Genomic DNA, 24,551 nt, shown 5'->3' on the forward strand with positions numbered 1-24,551 from the left:
ACAGTATGGTAATTGCTGTTTTCCCAGAGAAGATGGACAGTAAATTATTTTGAAATACCTCATTATACCCCAGGCAAGTCATATTATGTCTGTCTTTCGCATGACAAGGTATTCCTCGCTATTTTAGAAGACAATCTTAAAAGCTGCTGAGTGTCCTCAATCCAAATGGCTCCAATGAGATAAGTAAGAATATTAGTTATTTAAATTAAAAGAAAATGAAAGCTACTGTCATTTTGGGTCATAGTAACTGTCAGCAAATTCAGGTTTTCTCCTCCTAACATTACTCATAAAAACTGCAAGAAAACATTGAATTATTTCTAACTACCTTTTCAGGTAGAAATGTTGCCATATTATATTTTGCCTTGTATCCACTTCTTTTAGAAACTTCTATATTTCTCATCCTGACCTATATTGCATTACAATTCCTGATAAGTCTGTTTGCTTCAATTCAACATCTTGAAACAAGTAACAAAGAAAAGCAAATGAGCAAAGAGCACCTATTACATGTGGATTGTCCTCAGTGGAAGATGAGTAGGTTCAGTAATTTCAAGAGTTTGACAATAATGAGTGGAATTCAAATAAATAATTATAGTTACAAAATTTCATACACTCTACAAAAGAGGTTAAAAACAGTTTGTAAACTTCCATTTCGTCTGAAATATTCACTCTTCCATACAGACAATGAGGCTAATGCAAGAATCTAAAAGCACACCTGGTTGATATAAGAACTGAGTCATCTTTAGAATGAAGTACTATTTGTTTCTTCAATCTACTCATATGGATCTATAAGACTAAAAAAATAACTTTGGAAAATAAATATCTTTATCTCTGTTGCAAGCACCAATGCAGATACTGTAAGTTCTCCACTTCTTCACACTGGCACAATTCAAATATATAGGAGCAAAGAAAAAGTAGGGGTACGGCAGATTGCTGAATGTACATATAGAAACCACAGTTCGCTAATCAACTTCTCTTTCCTTTCTGCTATGAATGCCCACTCCATATGGACATGAGCACCCGAAGTCTTAGGAATACTGGATGGTTTATTATAAAAAGCAGAGTTTAATTTGAAAGCTTCAGAAGTGTTAACGAAGGCATGAGCAAGTGTCTTGTTCACAGCTTCACAAATGCTGGTCCTGAGGGGACACAACCCTCTGACTGAGATATTGAGCCATGCTTAACGGGAAAATACACATGGCAATAAAGTCTTACTGGACAACCAGAGCAAGATGTGACTCTCCTCCAGAGAAAGCTCTCAGTCAGCGATACTACAACCTCACTCCTGGAACTACCCTGTCTTTTAATTTGCCAGGTGCTTTCCTGTCTCATGTGGTCAATAAAGATCAGTGAAGCACAGAGTCTGCACTAAAACTTTTAGTCTTTGCAGTAAAGGACGGAGAGAGTTTTATGTTTCAAAATGAAAGGTAAAACCCTAAAGGTATACCAAGGATATTAAAAAATCAAGTACTTCATCAGCAAATGGGATTCATCCAGGCCCTACAGGAACCTGGGAGTGTCCTTACCAGTGGGAACAGCTCTACTATAGGAGGGACAGGGATCAGCATCATCAGCTTCTTTATTAAGATTTGTATTTGTCTGTTTTCTTCTAGAGATGAGAGATATTCACATTACCTAACACTGAGCCTCTAGGCCTTGGTAACTCATGAGACTTTAAATCATCCCTACAGAAATCTGATTCTTGACAGTGACAGTAAAGAGAATAACCTTCTGAGGTAACCTGAGCAGACAGACAAAACAAAAAGGAAAATGTTTTCAGTACAGAACAAAAGCAACTACCACAGTACAAGTCAGTCAAGGCAGATGCTCTGGTACATAAAGCAGGGAAGGTGCACACTTTGATAGACAATAGAAAGCTCTTCCTTAAACTGAAGAGACACACAGAGAAGCATGTCACCTTTTACATCTTCAAAGGTGAAGCCTGAGGAAAGAGAAGACGGACATATGCTATGCAGGTAGGAGAGCTTGCATTATGACCTGGTTACTGACAGCTAAATGCCCATATGGACAATTACCTGAAGGAGAAATAAAGCATTACAAATAAATACTTACAGAGAATTACTAGTTTTGGTCTCTGGTTAAAAAAAAAAAAAAAAAAAAAGAGGGGAAAAAAAATCACAAGTCCTATATTCTGAGCCAAATATGACCTGATCCCCTTTTGAAAACAAATCTTACCTGATCAACTGTAAAGACTTTGATCCTTTCACTTCCCAACCATTTCTGAAATTCTTTTTTCCAGTTTTTTACCAGACTCCCAGGGGTGACAATTAGTGCTCGCTTTAGTACAGGTTTGCATCCATAGACCCCTTGACGCAGAAGAGTCCAGACAAGGGCAATGCACTGCAATGTTTTTCCTAAGCCCATTTCATCAGCAAGAATAGCTCCAAATCTGCCACTAACTCTGTAAGATATAATTAGGCCGTGGTAACACTTTAAATGACATATCTATAATTATTTACAACTGGTTTAGGGAATTGCTTCTTGTGGTTTTTTTTCTGAAGTATAGAGAATCTATTTATACTTATTATGCTCTGCTGTAGGTTTTCATTCCGTCATACTAGATATTTCTCGTTTTCTAGATTAATGTGTTAGTCCTTCAAAACCAAACAGTTTATACCTTGTTTTAGAATTCAAATTATTATCTAATATTTTAAAAACTTGTATATACCTTAAGGAATCTATGACTAAGAAAACACTTTTGAAAATACTACTGTATTTTTTTCAACAGGTTGGTATAACAGCTTCTTTATTGTAAATGATTGAATTATACATTGTTTTAATAATTATGAATTACATGAATTGTAAATCCCAGAAATCAGTGTGCTTTAGCATGAGTTAGACTGTATCCATGTTTAGAAGACTTGGTATTTGCAGTAGAACTGACAGACATTTTGGTGCACAAGCTTCTCATCACATCTGGCAAAGTCACAGTAAACCTGATGCTATACACAGGTCAGAAAAAAATTATGCAACCTTTACTGGGGGAAAATTACTAATACTAATTAATTGAACAATTGCTCAAATCTTCCCATTCAAATTGTCTAATTTCAAACATGGGCATGACAATATTACAGGTATTAAAAGCCAAAATGATAATTATCATCTTACCTCATTCCCATTACACATTCATATAGAAATATAATTCCTTCTTTCTGATGGGGTCGGAGATTATTTGTAATGTAAGGATCCACAACTACATCCACCACAGGTAAACCAGCCTTATTGAAGGTCCACTGATGACTTGCGTTTGGTCTTGGCATAACTAGAGAATCTTGAAGTTCAAAATATATGCAAGTATTGCACAAAAACATTATTTTTAGTCTGTTAGCAAAGGGTATTAGTTCTCTAACTCAGCTACAGAATAAAATCAACGATCTAATGACTGCCAAAAATACTGCTTACTGTATTGACCATTCTCAGACAGAAAATGGATTTACTAACAGAGCATCTAAATAAAAAATCCTTTTACAGAAATTTCCCAAATAGTTTGCACTTTTGTTCAAGGTAAAGATGACAAACTGAGAAATCAGAGTATTTTTTCTCTGATGAGGTGAAATTGCCTACCTAATAAATGTTGCAAGACGACTTTGAATGCAGAATTAAATCAGAAGAAAGTCTAAAAGGCTTCTTAAAGGAAAATTTAAGAAAAAGAACATAAACAATGAGCTACATAAAGTCTAGACACTACATTTCAAAGGGCTATTCTTGTAGCTGCCCAGAAAGACTTCTCTGTGTGAGAAACAGAGATAAAAAGACAGTGATTTGTTAAAAAAAAATAGAGAAAGACTGAGAGTGAGCTGACAAAGGCCGCCATGAATAGAAGTGCATGAATAGAAGACGTTGACAGGTTTGAAGACATACAGAGGCAAAGTGAGCATGAAGTACTGGAATATATCCTTTGGCTACATCTAAGTAACAGGTTTGTTTGTCATAATTTGTTTACAGACTCTAAGGTCATAATTTTGCTAGACAATGTCCATACTGAGTTGCTTATATTGATGCTGCACATCCTCACTGAAAAGTTGTATTGTCAGAGGACAGAATGAGAAAGCAATTTATAGCTGCTGGTATTGTTATGTCTCTAGAGTAGATCTACACTGATATTTTATTCATGGAAATCGGTTGGTTGATGGCTCATTCAGGGAGTTTCCTACTGACAAAGGGCTGAATTCTGATAGATTACATCAAATTGCATGCCTGTATACATATGAGCCAGTGGTGACAAAAACATAAATTTTCTGACAAAATTTTGCAGCCTCAGAGATGGGGAAGAAACAAGGCTTAGATGAACGATGGACTAAAAGCTTAGAAATCATATATGTGGCTTTACATCTTTGTCACTGTGCTCTGTTCTGCTGAGCACAAGGATAAATGGCTTTCCATTTTGAAGAAGCTGCATTTTTATCGACTACTGGACCTCAACATGAAAACCTCTGAATGTTCCAGTCCCAAGGTCCTTGTCTGGGAAAGTATCTCCATTACTTCTGAAAGAGCTTATGCAACAAGGTGTTAAATAAACTCCATGAATCTCCTGCGTAAGCAACACTAGGTTGGATTAAGAGTCCAACCTACTGATGTGTTGAGGGCTCTCCAGGCACTTCAGGGAAATTGCACAGGAGGTACTCAAATTTACCAGAAGAAAAGTCACAGGAGACAAAGAGCTAGAATAAACCATAGCTTTTAGACAGACTAGTGCAGAAACAACAAAGAAGTTAATTGGAGTGTCAAATATATGAAGTCTTTGCCAGATTTTAGGTTAGAAAGGTAATGTATCATCGTGCAATCACAGGAAGGAAGATTGTTAGATACAATATGATCAAGGTGAATTCAGACCAGAAGCTGGTGTTAATAAGGCTGCTCTTAGAATAGGGCCAATGATATCACTAATTACAACCTGATTGGGAGAATGGATTGAGAGCAGCCCTGAGGAGAAGGACTTGGGAGTGCTGGTGGATGAGAAGCTCAACATGAGCAGGCAATGCGCCCTTGCGGCCAGAAGGCCAACCGCATCCTGGGCTGCATCAAGAGGAGCGTGGCCAGCAGGTCGAGGGAGGTGATTCTGCCCCTCTACTCTGCCCTGGTGAGACCCCACCTGGAGCACTGTGTCCAGTTCTGGAGCCCCCAACACAAGAAGGACATGAACCAGTTGGAGAAGGTCCAGAGGAGGGCCACAAAGATGATAAAAGGGCTGGAGCACCTCTCTTATGAGGACAGGCTGAGAGAGTTGGGGCTGTTCAGCCTGCAGAAGAGGAGGCTCCGGGGAGACCTGATAGCGGTCTTCCAGTCCCTCAAGGGGGCCTACAAGAAAGATGGGGAAAGGCTGTTCAGTAGGGCCTGTTGCAATAGGACAAGGAATGATGGTTTTAAAATAGAGGGGGGTAGATTTAGATTGGAAATCAGGAAAAAATTTTTTACAATGCGAGTTATAGAACACTGGAACAGGTTGCCCAGAGAGGTGGTGGAAGCCCCATCCCTGGAAACGTTCAAGGCCAGGCCGGATGAGGCTCTGAGCAACCTGATCTAGTTGGGGATGACCATGCTCCTTGCAGGGGGGTTGGACTTTGAAGGTCCCTTCCAACCCTAACCATTCTATGATTCTATGATTATTTATTCACATAGCAGCCAGTTAGCAGCTTTGAAAAGCCCCACAGTATCAGGATACGAGGTAAGAAGTAGGATAGAGATATAATTATAGTAAGAATGTAGAACAAACTTGTATTTTTTTAAAATATGCACTGCTTTGCTTAGAAACATTGGTTTAAACTCATTTTTATCTTCCATCTAAAAAATAAGGCCATCAGCAGAATATAGTCCTAAATGGTTTGTTATTGGCAGACAAAGAGTACGTCTCGTTTAGATAAGCAACACAACTTCCTGCAGCTCTCAAATGTTTACAAGATCCCTCTTATAAAACTGCTTCACCAGCCTGCTTCTATGCAATTTGTGAACTCCCATGGCTCTTCAGCACATGGAGCTTGTAACATTATAAAACAAAACTTTTATTCCAAAATGTATCTGGTTGAGTTTGGGCAGTGTAGTTACACTCACTGGCTGGATCAGGCGCTGTCAGAAGCAATTCTTTGAATCTGGCTTAACCTCTCTATTACTGATCCCCCACTGTAATTACTATGCTACAACATTATGTCAGTGCTTCACTGACCCCAGTGGGAAGCCAGAACTCATCTAGAACTTCTAGCATGTGTCAGACTTTTTCTGACTCTCAGAAACCACTCTAACTTGTTTCTACAGCAATCTGTAAAAACTATGAGCTCTGCAGTGCAGAGTATTTCACTCATTAGAAACACACATGATAAAATCCTAGCATGATATTGATAGAAACATCAATACTCTGTGTCAGAAATACTTTAGTAATACATGGTGGAACAAGAAAATTTTGGTTACATATTCTACTTTTTTTAAGAGTCAGAGGATGCTTAAAGGAACTTAAAAATCTGAATCTTACTTGAAGCATTTGGATCGTGGCGAGGTTTGTAGCTTTGAGAATCTTTGAGCATATTCTCTTTAGTACTGGACTGACAGACACTTTTGAACGGTTTACAGAATGGTTTTGTGTTAGCCTCAGATAAAGCAGTTGGGTCTGTGTCATGAGTCCCTATTCCAGCCTGAAAACACTTGCCGCTACTGAAGTCGTCTGCTGAAATTACACCCATCACTTCAATTTCTTTTCCTCCAACCATCAGTGTTTGGCCTTCAGCAAGACTGTCTAGCTCTTTAGATTTATATCCAGTACCTAAAATAATATCAAGAAATAGCAATTAAGACAACACAGCAAGTAATGTTTCCTTAACATCTGTATTCATCTGCAGGAATAACAAACAAAACTGTCATCAGGTATTTGGTTCTTAAGCATATGAATTGTTACACATATGAACCTATAAAGTGTTTCCCTCCTTAACAGAGCTTGACATTTCAGTGCTAATAATCAGAATTAGACACCAGAATATGTAAGCAAGTATTCTACCATCATCATCCACAATCAGTTCTACTGAACATCAAATATCCATTAAGGAAATTTACTACAAACAGCCTCATATAATAAAATCTAGCAGCTTGCCTTCGTTTTAAACTTGCTCAAAACTAATGATCACTTAGGTCCTTTTTCGTTCCTTTCATGCCCCTGACATGAACACCACTCGCTGCTTTGCTGTTGATCTAGACAGAATATTCTTTTTTAATCATTCTAATTTACATTTTTACAATCAAGGACTTGTATGCATATGAAATCTTTACTTCTACATATGCTTTGAAACATATATCCCTGATTTTTGCCAGGATTTATCAATCAACTCAATAGTTCGCTCATTCAAAAACCTATGAAGGAGTCGATGCATTTTTCTGTGCCCCCTTAGGGACTCTATCAGGTGGGCATTCTCAGAGCAGCTGCAGTGCACTATTAGTCTCATTACAAAACACAGCTCCAGCTGCCATTTTCTTTTAAGATAAAGATGTAGAAAAGAGTGGTGGTTCTTTCTTTTAAATAGCATTCTAGTGGTTGAAGCTTTCACATAAGAAATGGGAGACACGTGTAGTTTCTTTTCTTAAGTCAGGAAGGTCAAAGCCACATCTCTCCTGCAAAATTAGAAGCAGGAATGTTCTTTACCCTAGATGTTGAATTTGTGCCACATTGAATAAACAGGCTTGGATCCTTAGTTGGCCAAAAAAATTAAAAGTATGACTATGTAGACCAGAAATTACAGCACTCACCTGTGAAAAGGGCAAAACTCTCCGGGGTTTTACACATACTTTATCCAATACACACTACCTATAAAGACTACTGGGAGCTGTTTGCAAAGCACAGGTCTCCCACTTCTAGGAACGCACCTTTCCCAGAGGGTTGGAAGGTGAAGATGTGGATTTGAATTCCTTTAAGAGAATAAATTTACTAATGTGTTTCACAGTCTAAGCAAGTGCTGAAGAACAGTTTGGCCAAAAGGGAGATATTTTTCTCCCCTTCCTCTAAAAGTATGCAAAAAGCACACAGTGATGCTTTTTTTTTGGTTCTTCTTGCTTTCAGGAAAGAGCTGAAGATACCAGAACACAGGAGAATGCATCAGCCTTCCTATATGAGGTGCCTGGAGAGGGCATTTATGACGTCTCTTTGCTCTGCATTTTTGCTTTCTCTTACTGCCTCTACATAGCTTCAAGTTGGGCATACTGAATACAGGTGTATCTCAGTTCAGGATCTTTCAGATTCTGGTCTGAAGAGTCTAATTCTAAGGCAGGATGGGTTTTAAGGGTAGATGGGAACTCAGGAAAGCCAAAAACTAAACCTACAAAGCTCAAATGTATGCAGGTGTCAGAAATAACTGTTTTTATAACACAGCAAATTACAAGACAGCACTTCCAAAATTATTTGTCATACCTCATTAAGGAATTAGGACATTTGCAAGGGAGAAAATTAAGATGTTCTGCTGCCTCAAAAACAAGCTACAGCCTATGCTGGTTTTAGGTTCCCATGCTCCTTCATAGATCGAGCACTGGTACGCCTAAGTAAAAAAAAAAAAAATCTTCCTTTGCCCTTTTCTTCCCATTTAAAAATAATATTCCTGGATGCTCATTCACATTCACTGTAAACTTCTTCGTATTAAATGCAATTTTGGAGGTAAGCACCACTACCAGACCTTTCCTTCTCACTCAATGGGCTTGTAGAATAATTGGAGAAATTTAAAACTTAAACTGCTTAAATTGGTCAATTTATGATTTTCTTAGAATCAACAGGCACTGAAAGCAACTCTGATTGGGTAAGTTAGTGCCAATGACATTGGTATCATTGTGCTCACCGACACCACCAAACTCAGGAAAATTACTTTTACCAGTGAACATCAGAATATTCATTTTTGTATTGTGTTTTCTGCTAATTCAAGAAGACAGGACTTGAAAAAAACACAAGAACAACAGGGTGGTGGCTGATGCATTCCAGGCATTACTCTCTTTCTCTCTGCCTTTTTCAAAAACAAGCAAGTCTGTACATATATTGCTTTGCTATAAATAAATTAAAATAAACTTCTAAGTTACACACTGATTTGCAAATCAAAACTGCCTGGTCCTAACAAGGCTCACAATGTCATGACTGTAACAAAACAGCACAGAAGCCATCTCAGCCCAAAAATCAATCAAATTATGTTTTGTAGCAACATTGTCCAATCCTACTGCCTTACAAAATATCTTTGGCTCAGTTAGCAAAGTTAATTCTTGCTTCGCTTTCAGTAAAAAAATGTCTGCTTCAAGTTGACTGCAGCCTATAGTTTCTGAGTCTTATTTTTAACTCTGATATCAACCCAAACTGAGTCTTACAGCAACAGCTGCTGCTAAAACGACAAGACTAAAAATTGCTGCACAGTTGACTTTGGAAAACGTTGCCGTTTGCTTCTCCTTCCGACAAAGATAGTATTTTTAGCTGTTTGACTAGCTGAAAAGTACAGATCCAACCTCTGACATTCCCAGTTGCCGTATAACTGACTGGGATGTCTACAAGGAACTTACCTATGTATTTTCCCCTAACTTTAACACCTTCTCCAATGCATTATGTGAGCAACCAAAATCAACTACTCATCCCTCATTTGACATCTCTGCTGAATTAGTACAGCTGTTCACTTCCAGATCCCCTCCTTGGACTAGCATTTGGTGTTTCTGTGAATAATGTTATTCAGCCTGCCCCAGCCTTCCCCATGCATTTGCCTTACATGTACGAAAGATAAAACTTTCTTGCAATCTCCCCTTTGCTCCCTCCAAAAAACCTGTTTTTTCATCCTGTGGTTGACATTGCTATGGAGAACTCCATCTAAAGAGCTGTGTCTCTGTTATTCAAAGCGCAGTAATTTTAAGCTCACTTACACAAGCATGCAAATCTACAGTACCTCTTCCAATGTCTTTGCCTTCCATATCTTTCAATATTACTGACTTCCTTTTTGTAATAAGAACAGCATCGCCTTCCCACTTCTTGTGCTTTTTCTTTGATGCTTTACACCACACAACACTGAAATATTTCATAAGGCAGTCAGATTCTTCCTGAGCTGCTTCTTCCTTTGCTGTCCCTGATGCTGGCAAATAAAGTGCATCTAAAAGGGAAATAAAATGACAAAGTGTACAGTCATTTGCATTTCAAACAAATCAAGGACAATCTATGCATTTCATCTGATATAAACAAAGCAGTGTAGTTCCTGTCCTGAGCCACTTATGGTAAGTTTGGACTGAGACAGAACAGCACATAAGGACTCATCCTGAAATAGGAGCCATTACATTGTTTTTAGAAAGTATGCACTTTCAGGAAAAGCACATTACTTAGTACATTAGTAAGCCAGCTCCTGATTTGACATACAAGATGATGAGAGTGGAGAAAGAACAAAAGGAAAGGCTGGAAAAAAACAAAAGCGAAATGACCACAGGAGAAAATTAAAACAAGGTCCTGGTGAGACAGTGCTGGGCAATGTTGTGGAAGCAAGGACAGGAACACAGAGCTGAGGAAAGGGAGCAAAGGAGGCCAGTAAACAGATGTAAGGCTGAAGTCATTACTACTAAGTTGCAGAATAACCATAATTGTAATAATGCAAAATATTATTTCAACTCCTTTCCTTGCATGCTTTAAAAATAAGTAATTGTGCAAATTTTGAAACAGACCATCTCTTGAGTTTGCAGCAACTAAAATGTTGCTACTAGGCTTAGATTGATTTAGATTTGTCAGCAGTTACCTAATTATAAGTGTCACAGATGTAAATATTAATAGGAAATATTTAGGTTAATAAGGTTAAGAAATCACAATAGAACAGACAGCAGTTGATTACACTATCGATTACGAATAAACACTTCCTGTCAAGACTTAGCAATCTGACATAAGTAATGGTAGATAAGTCCCTAGCATTACCTAAAGGAATATCTGTAGCATTCCTTTTCCGCACATGCACAGCTTCAAAGGGAGAATCAGACTAATTTTCATTAAAATACCCTTGCATGCTGGTTAAAGGCTTAAATCCGTTTGCTCCTTTGATTCCATCTGGGACTCAACACTATACAAATCTCTTACAAAAAGTGCTTATGCCACAGACTAACCTTTCCAAAATTTCCAAGTCTGCTGCTATTTAAAGGAGAAGTGGCAAGAGTAAACTTTTGCTGACAATAATGGTCCAATAAAGACGCAGCTTTCTCACTTGTACATCAAGTCTACATATACTTGAACTGCAAAACACTCACAAGTTACTTGCCTAAAACAAGTGCAATTTTTCAAACTAGCATTTACTAAAAAGGTATCTAAATTTAAAATGCTGTATTTATTGGATAGAATTTTCTTCCCAGAGCTCTCTAAAAGTTTTGTTGTCTGTATAGAACTCTATGCTAACACAGTGCCTAACGTAGATAGGCTTTTCCATAGGTGGAAGTTTCTTCAGGGATTTAGTAAACATCTGTAGTGTTTCATGCGACAGATGCCCCCATCTCCAACAGAGCAGCTACTGAACACTGGCACACCGCAGAAGGATGAGAAAACAGAACAGAGCATCTCTTTTTGAAAGGTAGGGGATTCTTTGTAGATGAAACCTGGGAAAAGAGCCAGAAAGCAATAATAAATCTTTGCAGTTTTGCAAAAACGTACAAGGGCTCTATTGGATCTTCAGTAACTGCAGGTGGTAAGATTTAGAGGAGTAAAGGGGGGGTGAGGAAGAGAGAAAACCTGTACGTTGCTAAAAATACAAAAGACTAATTTGATTCTATATTGAGTTTCTAATTGTAAACTGATTCAACAATACAAGATTGCTTCCTCATTGCTTTTAAAACTGATTCTCTTAGTTTAATCAGCAACTTCTTTCCTTGTCTTAAGATTTTAAGTAACTGCAAGAACTGGAGATTTCATTGCAGAACTTTCTTCTTCTCTCTTGAAGGATCGCCATCCATAAACAAATGGCCACCTCCTTGTCACCTCCACTGACCTCCCACGTGAGTTTGCTGACTGCTAAGATCTGTTTTATGGTCATTGCTCTTTTACTCAGGGAGTCCTGTGTGGTTTTATCTGAATCACCAGTAGATTAACTTCCAGGTCAACAACAATTCTTCAAACTCTTTTTATCCCAACTTCATTTAAAATAATAAGAAAACCAATAACTTAGAAACAGAGCTGGAAACCGCTAGCATTTTGTAAGAGTGACTTCTGCTGCAAAGGATTTCCAAAGCAACCCGCCTCCAATGAGAAGCAAACTGCACACCAATATCCATACATTACTACAATACCACATTCCTACAGGAAAAGTGAAAAATAACACTCTGCAACGCTCAGATTTCTTCCCTCAATTTGTCTCCTGAATTCTCATAATTGCTGTTTATAAAAATATCCCGTAACAATTTGTTTCTATGCTACATATTCTCCTTTTACCTATAACTACAGTATAGTTTCAGATAAAAGTGTATAGGTATTTTTATTTTTTTTAAAAAGTAAACATTTTTACGTAAAAATAATTACATCCTCTCAAAATTATCTTCCATAGAATTCCCTTGAATAGAAAAGCTAAACCTGTTCACCAACAATGCTGATTAGGTACTTGCATTCAACCTTCTTTTTAACCTATCATTTTTGTTTGTATTCAGCACCACACCTATTTAACTTCAAAGATTTATTCCAGTGCAATAGCAGAATATCCAGATTCAATAAATACAGTGTCAGGAACTTTTCAGGAATTGAAATGAGACTGGTACATTATGCACAGGGACTAAGTTCAGCGACTGATTCAGGGTACAGAGAGCAACGGTTTCAACAGCAAAACCCTTGCTGCTCACTGACCGTAGACAATATCTTAAAGAGAGCTGGGTTTGCCGAGACCCTGGAAGATAAACTGCAATTGTAAATTCTGAGCTCTGCTGTTAATCAGTTTGGATTGAAAGTAATAAGTAACAGGAACTATGTGTACACCACAGTATGAGAAAGATCAGGAAATCATGCCCAGTCATTTCTCTCCCAAACAGCAAACCACTCAGCCTGGGAGTGCGGTTTTCTTAACCACGAAGAAACTCCAGCAAGTGGCATGTCCTTCCTCCCGGAATGAAGGGCGTGGGAACTTTAGAAATGGCTAGTAAGGATTTGAAAAGCTGCCACAAATAAAAAAGCTTTCTCTCTCTAGTTAAGAAAGCAAGGGCTTAAGTGTCAAGATATAAACCACAGCCTAGTCGATATGAGGAAAAGTTTCAGCAGTCTCAGGAAGGTGATGATTTACAGAAAGTGGGACAGGATCCAGGAGAGGGGACGGGGAGCATTCCAGTGGCAAACTAGTTTAACCAGTTTCTGAGGAGCAGGATTTAGAGAAAATGCTTCTATTAAGTGTGTTAGGTTACTCTCAATGCACCAAGCAAGCAGCTGCATTATGAAAGACCACAAAAGGTAACTCAAAAGGGCATTTTCAGTAACTATACACGGTAGCTTGCAGCACTGTCAGTACGCCTTACCATAAGGAGAGCAGCATGCTCCAGTGAGCAGGGCACTAGACACCTCAGCCTGAGGTCTGGTTTAATGGATGGCTTAACCCCATCCAACCCCATCCAGCAGGCTGCTGCCAAAGCCCACAAGCTCACCTTTCCTTCCCTTTCCCTCTCTGCTTCTCATTCACCAGCCGCAGGCAAGCCAGCTCAATGAATCCCATCAGCATCTACAGTCAATACAGGGAAAGGGTATGTGCGATGTGGAACAAGGACTGGGAGGCCGCTCCTTTTTTCCTTTTTTTTTTCCTGGCTGCTACTGTTAGGTTGGGGTGACTTTGAAACCATGGGACCTGTCAAATTACCCAACAACTCCATACCTGAACTTCCATTGTAAGCATGTATGGAACGATGAGTTTTCCCTCAACCGCTCTGAATCTTCTAATTAAAAAATACAGTCGTAATGCAAAACATACAATTTAAAGAAAACAACTTTGATTCAAGTTGTGCTCTCCAGCGCTAAAGAATAATTTAAAAAGAGAGGGAGGCAGAGAAAAAAAATCTGGACTGAGGTAAAAGGGAATTTGGGCATCACAGCCAAAACTCCGCAGCCGCCCTGCACGTGTACCACCAATATGCTCTGCAGAGCCAGTGTCATCTCCGTCTTCTGAGTAGAGGAAGTAATCAAAAAGTTTCTTCATCAAATTAATTCATAACATTTAGAGAACAGGTGTTTACATAGCAGCTAAATGTCTTGTTCCATGTGAAAGATCTGTATGTTAAACAGTCCTAAGGTATTCCAGGAAAATTTAAAGAAATATGAGAAAGAGATAGCATCATCCTTCAACTTAATACTAAGCTAACATGTAAGTATGTATTAGTGTGCCTTCAAAGATGGAAAAATATGTAATAACTTCACACAGCACTTCTATGAGACTTTTATGCGGAGTGCAACCAGCAAGAGTTGAGCTGACTTGCCCTAAAACCACAGGAATCACTGACAGCTGGGATTACATCTCAGAGCCGCTCAATTACAATCTAGTGCATTGTACCCCTCTTTCAAACACAAAATGTGTGTGTACTTCATGTCATACATATCAGCATTGTTAGCAAACTCACCTAAAGACGGATATTTCAAGCAGGAATACCTTCTTTGAAAAACACATCATTGTTTTAAATTCAAATTCTTTTTAAGCAAAAATGCAAATGATAAAAATATTTTAATATTTTTAAACATCTGTGTCAAAGTCACTTTACATACATATCTTTCATCTGAAACTCCAACCAAACTAGCCTGTAGATTGCTGAATGTGCATTACTATGGGGATCTCCACTAGTAGATCTTATTTTACATAGCTGATAACTTTGCCAGGCCTTCATCAGTCCATATGACGCCTTCCATGCTAGCTGTCTCAGTTTAAGCACACATATTCACACACATGCACAGAGACCATAAAAATTTTCAGTGAAAGAAACATCACTGTTTATGAGAACAAAAATCACAGATTAATGCCATTTTAGTCACAATAAACTATTATTCCTTGTAGAAGCTCTAATAACTCAATACTCTGGAGAAGGATCTTAAAATCTGTGGAGAAGATCACGCTTCTTTTTTCTTTTGGCTGGGGTAAAACTTTTTCCATTCCTGAAAGCTAAAAGCTCTTGGAAATAAATGCAGCTTGCACATTCTCTGCAGCTTAATTTCCTGAGGATTACACACTGGACATGCTCTAACTGAGGGTGAGAACAGCCTTCTCTGTAGTCACAGCTCTCACCGTCCAGACCAAAGTTGGGTATCTTCCAAGCACGCCAGCAGGGAATTTCTCCTGGTCCCTCTCCTTCGGAGACATCATGTCCCCTCCTGACACCAACCAGGGAAAGATGGCAGAGGGGACAAGGACCAGATAGAAGGAAGAGCAATTTGGGAGTAGAAGCCTGAAAAGAAAGACTACCATTGGAAAGGAAGGCTGATGGTAAACCAGCAGAAAACTGACAACTGGGTAAAGACTGTAAGTCAAAGCTGGAATCAGAGCACCCCAGGGAAAGGCTAGAAATAAAGGAGGGAGTAAAAAGAGTAGGAAGACAAGAGATTATTGTAGAAGGAGTGATGTGGAAAATAACTGGGGTAGACTGGGACTGGTGTCTATTGTAAGAGTCAAACAGCAGAGAGAGCTGGGATTTTAGGAGTAGGAACTGAGGCAACTACCCTTCATCCGTGTCCCTCAAAATTCAAGGTTCACTAAAAAACATATGGCTGGAAGCCATCAAGGAAAATCAAAGGAAGACTTGGGAGGAAGAAATGAGAACAGGAGCTGATTAGACAGGGAAAATAAAGTGAAAAGTGACAGTCGAAGAAACCAGCTAATGACAACACGGCATTGCAACATAAAAGATGTACAGAAGGGCACTCAGAGCAACCCAACCTCCTGGTAAATAGGGCCCACTCCTCTTTCCCCATCCTTCTAGTTTCACCTTTTCCCTAATTCAAATTTTAAGACTACCAAGGTAGTCGACATAAAACTACTATAATTGTTAAGCTGTTCCATGTAATTCTACAGAACGGGATTCAGCAGCTGCTCTCCATGTGGGTAGGGCTGGGGGAGGAAAGGGAGGGGAGATTTAGGTGCAACATAAGAGATGAAGGCAATTAAGCTTTTGACTTGAATCCATTTGACTGATCATACCCTGCAAGACAAACCCAAATAAATTCTGAGTTTAGGACTGGTGGAAGACTCGGAATCAGGCAAATAATTTCTAGTGGACAAGTCAGTGAAGGCAAAGCAGGAGCTAAAGCTTGGATCATCATATCATTTTAGCCCAAGTCCCTTTGGTACTTCCTGCTCTTCAACCTGAAAAATTTTCAGTATTTCAGTTTCTTTGCTGTCAGCAAACATGTGCAAATGTCACCGGGCAAAACAGTACATGCCACTATACTAATGGTCTACACTGAATTCATTACTTCCTAATGCAGTCACTCACTTTATTATCCCAAAGGGTAAAGATAAGAGTTTCAATCTTGCCTAATATAGATGAAACGTCTAACATCAAATTATATGGAATAATCTGTTCAGAAATGTTAATTTGCTCTAAAAGCCAAAAGATTAACATCTGCAACCTCGTGGTACAAAACTACATCACACTCCCACCCCATTCCCCAAACACCAGTTTCCACTAAGTGAATAGTTTTAAGACTGTGAAGTCGAGCAAAACTTGGAGATGTCAAAAATAAGACTGTTCCAGTGACCTGATCTGCTCCATTGTGCATACGCATTAATGATGCAGTCTTTACAGAAAACATGCTGCACTACATTGCTGCAGGACCTATTGCTTATACAGTGCAGAGAACTGAACTGCTCAGCAGTGCCAGGAAAAAAGAGGCGGCTGCTGCCTACACAATCCCTCAGCTGCTTTGTCGCAAACTGCAAAAGGTGTGTGATGAAGGAGGCCGAGACTGCAAGGACAGAAAGTCCACTCTTGTGGTTAGATAAGCTGAATAGTGCCTTAGAGACTGGGATTTTACTTGTATGTCTTCTAGAGTTCCCCTGTGGTGTAAGGAAAGTCATTTAACCCCAACTTCTCAGCAGTAAACGGTTCTCTGAGCGCCTGACTTGTGATTCAGTCTCATTTGTAGTAATAATGAACACTCATGGGTGAAAATGGAAGTTGTGGTGGTTTGGAAAGATTAACTGTATGGTACACTAAAGCACTGAGATAATGCAGTCCTAGCTGATTTGGTCTGCATCTTCAGTAATAATGGGGCTTTTTGTTTTTATTCTCTCTGAGCCTCAGCTCCTGCATTATCTCCTAGAAAGTGGAGATTATACCAACCTCTTATCTCACAAGGATGTTGCGAAACCTAATTACATCCATGAAGCACTCAGATTCTATCATGATGAGCACCAGAGAAGAAAAAAAAACTAGCTAATTAATTCAAAATAGTTTGAATACTGTGCTGAAAACAAGGCATAAGTCTACACATGAACAAAGAGGTGGAAAGAAAATACTGCACAGTGGCTCACTAAGTGGACACAGTCCATTGTGTGAACTGAAATTGGCAAGGAACCCTACAGAAATATAATCCGTAATCATGTAATTAACGACTGTACCCAACAGCATGAGAAGGCTGGACTCAAGTTGTGCACATTTGCAAGTTTTTGGGCACTTGAGTTTGTAACCTTTATTTTCCTTTCAATGGGAACTTTCTATATACAATAACAGAGATGATAGATGTACTTATTTTGAACAAGTAAGAACAGTCCTCTCATCACCATTTAATGAAACATTTACCTCTTAAGGATATCAACTGCAGAGAAGGGTGGATAGAAAGCATATACTTTCAAAATTACAGCTCCATGGTAGAAAACTAGTCTTCCTAAACATCTCAGCTGTGTAAGAATCCAACTGACTCCAGCTTCCACTGTAAAAATTTAATGACCTAAGCTGAAAGCATCTGTCAAGTCAACAGAAGTAGATGTGCAAGTCCTATTATCAAAGGAAAAAGCAGCATCTTTGAGAATTCTGAAAGGCTGCAGGCATCATTCAGTGCAGTGAGCCAGATCAGCTCAGTAAAACATTGGAAGCAGTCAAATGTCATCCAAGTTGACCATTTACTACACTTCTTAATCCACCCCAAAAGTTGTATTGATTAATTTGTCAAGTAAAAGCTCTTTTAATTCAAAAAATTAATGCAAAAGTCATGTCAGAAAGCAACATCTATACTTGGGTTCTGTAAATATTGATTGTTATTGCAATAAATAATAGTCTAAATGGGATATAAATGAAAAAAATTCCAAATATCTAAATTATAAAAAAATCCAAATTACTAAGAAATAGTTATTAGACTAATACACAACCACAGGCTAATTGTAGCCATCTCAAAAAGCAGTCAATTTTTGAAGCAGCTTGCAGAGATGTAAGTATGCATCCTTTTGTGTTTAAATGTTAATGGAAGGCACACAGCTAAATCCATATGCAGTATTTTGAAAATACATCGTTTGGCATTCTCTTAAGCATTTGCTATTACTTCTACTGCTTTTTATTAAAAATAAAACTTTGTTTCTGTGTTGTACAAAATCTCTGTTCCTAAAATGCAAAGACTGTTAGATCTGTAACAAAAAGCAAGCAGGCAGAAAGGGATTTATTAAGATTACATATCCTTTGTATTAACATCTGTTTTAGCACATATTGGAAGGAAAAACATTTTTAATGTACTGTTTGTGTTTTTTAATGGCCATCTTTGATTTCCCTGGATTATAATAAAGACTTCTTAAAATAATCAATAAAACTTATGCTCACTGTCATAAGCATGAAACATAATATATTCCCATCCTAAATTATTTAAACAGGGCTGTTTAAAATTTATGACATTACTCTGGAAAGAGGCATACAAAGGATGAGTCATATTTTTGAGAATTTTCATGTGTTGCACAGCAGTGATTACCTGCAGAATGGCTGATTAAATATTTGGAAAGGGAAAGAGTAAGTAATCTTTCCAAATCAAGTTACATAACTTTGATGTACACAAATGTAATCCATTCAGTAGTCCAAGCAGAAAAGTAATATTTACAGCCCAAGCTCAAAAACCTAGAGCTTTAGTTGTAATTCTTGCTAGGAAAGTAAAACTGGAACAGGGAAGATAAGGGAGGAGGGAAGAGGAGAAATTAATCCTCGTGGAGGTAAGCAATGTTTATTGTGCTGCCTTTGCTGGTTCTTGATGGAAGAAAATTGAATACAACTTAAATTGCATGTAAATTCCAGAGCAAATTAATAAAATGATTCCACGGAAGAAGCCGTACATTCAGGATGCCTTTACCAAAGTCTACTCTGCGTGAGCCCTGTGTATTTTAGGTCCTGAACTGACCATTTATATAAGGAAACACCAGAAGACAAGGAGATGTGGTAGCTTTCCATCAGCAGACTGGGTCCACTTACTGTTTTCCCAAGAGACTTCTTTGACCCTTGATGTTGCTTGAAAGCCCCTGCAGCATGTGCAGCTATTCTTATCAACTTACCGTATGCATATCTATTGGGTATGTATGTGTGTGTGTCCGTCTTTCTGTACGCATGCATACTCATCAGAGAGGGATGAGATTTTTTAAAAAGATCAAATTTGTCTTGACTGTATTTCATTTGAAAAAAAAAAATCTTTACAGCTGCCTGCAGTATCTTCAGAGCTAAAGTATCTGAAACTCTCAAAATATATTTAACTTCTGGACTATTGAAAAACATCTTCAGTACTGTCTTGGAAGTTGATTTAGGAATCGTGTCTTTTCAAAACTCAACTACAGGAAATTAGCACATACAGCTATACGGCAAAACTTCTTCAGAAAGGAACAGATTTTATCTGGCAGAAATTATTATAACAAACAACAATGGCTAAATTACCTAAGCAAGCTTATTTCAGCCCTCACCTGTGCACACACTATGCAGTACTCTGAGTCACACAGCTACAACCCGTATTTTCCAGGCTATTGCTGGTCTTGAACTTTTTGCAGAAGAGCTGAGCCATTACCTATCCAGCTGTATAGGCCAAGAGCTTTGAAATCCTTACTGCCCTGGAAGAAGAGCAGCTGTGCTCGAGATCCCTGTTGTCATCCATCACTCTCTCTGGATCTAAACAAAGTGGCTTCCTCACTGAGGCTACTTGGCCTGCTAGCAGCAAAAGCAGGGACACATTTTATTGCTTTCATTCAAGGTGTAAGGAGCTGAGAAATCACTGTTCTCCTCTCAACAGTGCAATGTGCCCAGGTTGGACAGAATCTCCTAAGAACTCAATTAGGGACCACATCTGAGGTATAACAAACGTGTACCGAAAATGACCAAATTCTGTGTTTGACAATCACTTATGAATTAGACAAACTCGAGCAGGGTTTTATAGGCATGGACAAAGACCAGCTTCGTGCCAAATTTCAAGAAGTTTTTCAAAAGCTCAGAGAAACTAGAACACTACAAAGGGAAGATCATAAAAATTCAACACATCCAAACCAGCGTATTCTCCCCTCAATCTGTTTCACAGAAAAAAGCTGAGCTACTGTAAAAAGACATATACGAACACAAATACATATCCAGAACACACACATCACAGCCTGAGAGGTAACCTGCTGAGGTAACCCAGCATAAAGTGGTTTGGCCAAACTGATAGTTGATGCTGCCAATGTCACCTGAAAGTCCATCACGATGTGCCACCTCCTTCAAAAACTTCCTTACAATGCAAAAGAATGCAAACATAACCTGGGTGAAATCTGCAGAGTTTACCAGTCAAAAATAATGGGTTTTGGCTTACACATGCACCTCTAAGTGAATGTCGTATTATGACATATGTCGTATTATACCTATCCAATTGTAGTTCTGTACTTCCGGTACGTGCCTCACAAACATTTCTAGACTTCACAGAACGGTATTGTTAACCGTATCAGCAAGTGGGCGAAGTAAAATTCATATGCAAACTGCTGAAGAGTTACAATAAATTACCTTCTTTCACATGACATCTTCAGTGATTAATAACAGATATGACCCAAGACTACTGCAACAGATTTTATCTGATACAACAGAGGAAACAAACAATGTTGTAGTAACGAACCACGGCAGTCCAAAACCCCTCCTCCTCATCCCCCAACCACATAAACATCTTGTCCTGTTGTTTCACTCTTAAAGTAAAACAAACAAACAAAAAAATCAGTAATTTATAAATTGATTTACTTATTTCAAGCATGCAGAAAGTTCTGAGCTTTAAAAATAGGTATTTTTGAGAAAGCACTATTGATATAGACAAGGATCACACAAAGACATACCAAGTAAGCAAAGGGTGACACACAGAATTCTGTAAGAAAAATGACTGAGCCTTAACTAAACGGGGTCCTGACATCAACTGAGCATGGAAGGGCACCATAATCCACAGGAATGACTTTTTAGCTGACATTTATGTTAAATTTAGCTAATTATTGTGATTACGCTAAATATAGATGAAAACTGAAAGCCAACAGGAAAAGTCCAGGCAATAATTAATTTTTTTTCAAATTCTATTTGCATACAAAAAATACAAAAAATTAAGTAAGATTTTTCAAGTCTGCAGCTTTGCTAAACAGCAAATAGAAGTCATAAATCATGTGAAGTAACTGCTGATTAAATATTCAATTAAAATTAGATTATATTCTTCTTGTGTGAATAATACAGAGTGAAACAAGGCATTACGTTCACTCAGAGATGTTTGGACACATCAACAAATCATTCTGTGTAATTAGCGCAATAAAATAGTGTGAAATCCCATAGCACGGAAGAAAGGCAGGGACGGTGGGGAATGCCAATGTCTGCAGACGGCCGAGCCCTCCTTAGCTTCTCTGACCCTTATCAATCCCTCTTACACACGAATCACAAATGATGTTTTCAACTACTTTAGCACTGAACAACTGTAGGTTTTATAAGAAAGAATTCACAGAGACTGATTTTGTTAGCTAGTCTTCAACAAAGCTTAGGGAAATTGTATCTTCATTATGGAGGAAACTTTGCCCAGACTAATTGGATGGCATTTAAGAGCAACCATCACTACACAGGCAACTTGGCCAACATCACTGTGAACGCTTTCATTTTTAGCAGCGATAAAACAACGGAGGTCACAGAATGACTGAAATTTAGTCATGTGTTATACACCCAGCTAACAGACTTATTTTAAGTACTGTAAACAGTACACTTTTTTTTTAAATCTAAGACCTAGACAATTATATTTTTCAAATTATTTAAGACCTGGATATTTAAAACCAGAATAAAAGCAGGACTTGTTAGAAACACACACTGAGAAGCTACATTTCATGTATTTTAAAACCCTAAAAAATGCTAAAAGGTATTCTTTTCAATGGCTTCGCTTTATTTTCATATGCAAAATAGGAAAGTAATCAACATGCTAGGAAAACAGCACTTTATCATCTGCATGAGTAACCTTTTTATTAATTTACCCAAGTTAAAATTCATATGGAACCATCATAAAGCACTTTAAAATAAGATACGAGAAATTTTAAAAGACAGCTTAGCCAGCCAGCCTGGGTGCCACAATTCTCCATTTGTTCCTCCCATGTAGAAAAAACTCTCTCATAATTATAAGCAACTTAATGGCTTTGCATGTAGAAAATGCAGCGGACATAAAGTTTACCCACAGAAGATCATATGCAAGCTCTAGTCCATGCATTTTCATTTTATGGGGAGAAAAAATCCCAAGTCAGAAAATGTGCAGACATATAAATGAAATAAAGGAATTGAAGTGAGTGAGGTGGAAGATGTTAGAAAATATGAGTATGACAAGCAAGATTAGCTATAAGTAATCTCTCCTGGTCTTGGAATACATGTCTCTCCTACCATTTTTACCTGGTAAGAATTCTGATCTGAGGCACGCACATCAGCCAAGATGACTCCAAAGGAGTCTAAAGCTTACGGGGGAAAGCGGGGAGGGACAAAGAAAGCAAGATAATTAGGGAGCAGCCAACAAAATTATAGACTGATCATTAGAAAATTACTCAGATAGATGAAGTTACACAAGATGCTCTCACAATTACCACAAAGTAATCACAGTTTTTTACTCTAATCCTAAACAAAAGTCTATTAGATTTTGGGAATTAAATCACTCCTGAAGCCTGTTTATTTCAGTTATCTTAGTAGAAGGACATGAACATATGGTAGAAATTTGTCGTTGCCTAAAACCACTCTGCTTGTACTCTGTACATTATAAACATGCAGACAGGGAATGGCACTGCCAGATGTAATGAAGGGAGTAAGAGGACAAGAATGGGGGTGAAGGAGGGAAAGGCTTCCTACCATCCCTTTCACACATGTTAACGAAATATCATTTGCTGGAACAGTAAAAATTCATAGCACTTCAAGGTCCAGAAGGACTGACCACAGCTGTGGTGCAGGTACCCACATTAGGAATACATGGGGAAACAAAAAAAAAAAACAAACAGGAACAGGCACTGAGAAGTGAGAAGTCTGAGTCAGACAGATAACCTGATACTGTAAAGCAGATGTGGGGTCAGAAAGAAATGCAGATCCACCAGCACGGAGAGGTATAATACGTAGTTAGGACCATCTTGCACCAACAGAGCAATAGAATGTCACTGAAGGAGGAAATATTTCTATAGTGAAAGGAGGTAAGTATCACGTCATTGGTACAGGAAGAAGTGAGACTTTGGGACTCAAGAAATTTCTCCCCCCACCCCAAGCTCCCTCCAAAAAAACCCAAAAGAAACATAACTGAGTACAAAGGAAACTGGAAGCATGAGAGATCTCTGAACCATAGGTGCTGCCTGCAGATAAGAATGAAAGCCCTTCCACTAAGAAATGAAACAAAGGCAACTCAGCATTGGAGAACACTGATTACAGAGAGACAGTTCTGACTAGGCTGGTGAACTTTATTATTTCTTTACTCATTTGCACCCTTCCCCTTCCAATATCAAGAATACATGGAAGACTTTGCTCTACCCAGAGTCCCATTTTTGCATCTACTTTGTCTTTCAGTTCAGAAAGGACTGCAATCTTTCAAAGACTGGAAATTCCTCTGGTTCTAGTCCTCAAAATAAAAATACCATGACAACAGAAATCCTGGAGTTCACCTGTTCATATCTAGCTCAAGGAGAATGGAGAATCAACAGAAAATATTCTAAAGTCTGTAGAGCATTTTGGTGGCCAAAGTGAGAGTAGCTATAACTCAAAACCACTGCAAGATGATGCACCATATGGAAATTATTTTCTGAACCATTAAAAACTTGTTTATTTGCATAATATGTAACGGCAGAAACAACAAACAAATTAATTCCTTACAACTGGAAACAAGAATTCTGATTTTCAACTGAAAGTACATGATCAAGTATTTCCAAATTAAGACAAGTGCAGAGAATTCAGTGCTGTTTCATATTTCTGAGAAGCCATATTTCAGATGGTAAAGAAGAACAAATAAAATCCTTATTTATTTATTAAAGCAAATACTTTGACTCTTGTAAACTCACGGAAGTGAGTATCTCATTGAAGTGTTTCCAGCTATACAAAAACAGATCAATGTCCTTAAACTGAAAAATACAGCATAAAGCCAAGGACTGTACAGAAACAGAGACCACTTATTCAGACATCATCATTTTCAG

General features: G+C 38.3%; 1 protein-coding gene across 1 annotated transcript in view; it reads right to left on the reverse strand.

Annotated features, from left to right (window-relative positions):
- RAD54B (RAD54 homolog B) overlaps nucleotides 1-24,551 on the reverse strand; it is a 63,428-nt gene that overhangs the window by 13,807 nt on the left and 25,070 nt on the right. Inside the window, exons 4-7 of the mRNA XM_086741020.1 lie at nucleotides 9,897-10,097; nucleotides 6,482-6,769; nucleotides 3,127-3,289; nucleotides 2,194-2,419 (exon numbers count right to left, since the gene is read on the reverse strand). Coding sequence (XP_086597146.1) covers nucleotides 2,194-2,419; nucleotides 3,127-3,289; nucleotides 6,482-6,769; nucleotides 9,897-10,097 — 878 coding nt within the window. The remainder of the gene's footprint in view (nucleotides 1-2,193; nucleotides 2,420-3,126; nucleotides 3,290-6,481; nucleotides 6,770-9,896; nucleotides 10,098-24,551) is intronic.

The sequence above is a fragment of the Chlamydotis macqueenii genome, chromosome 2 (genome assembly GCF_036417535.1).
Source record: "Chlamydotis macqueenii isolate bChlMac1 chromosome 2, bChlMac1.mat, whole genome shotgun sequence".
NCBI lineage: Eukaryota > Metazoa > Chordata > Aves > Otidiformes > Otididae > Chlamydotis > Chlamydotis macqueenii.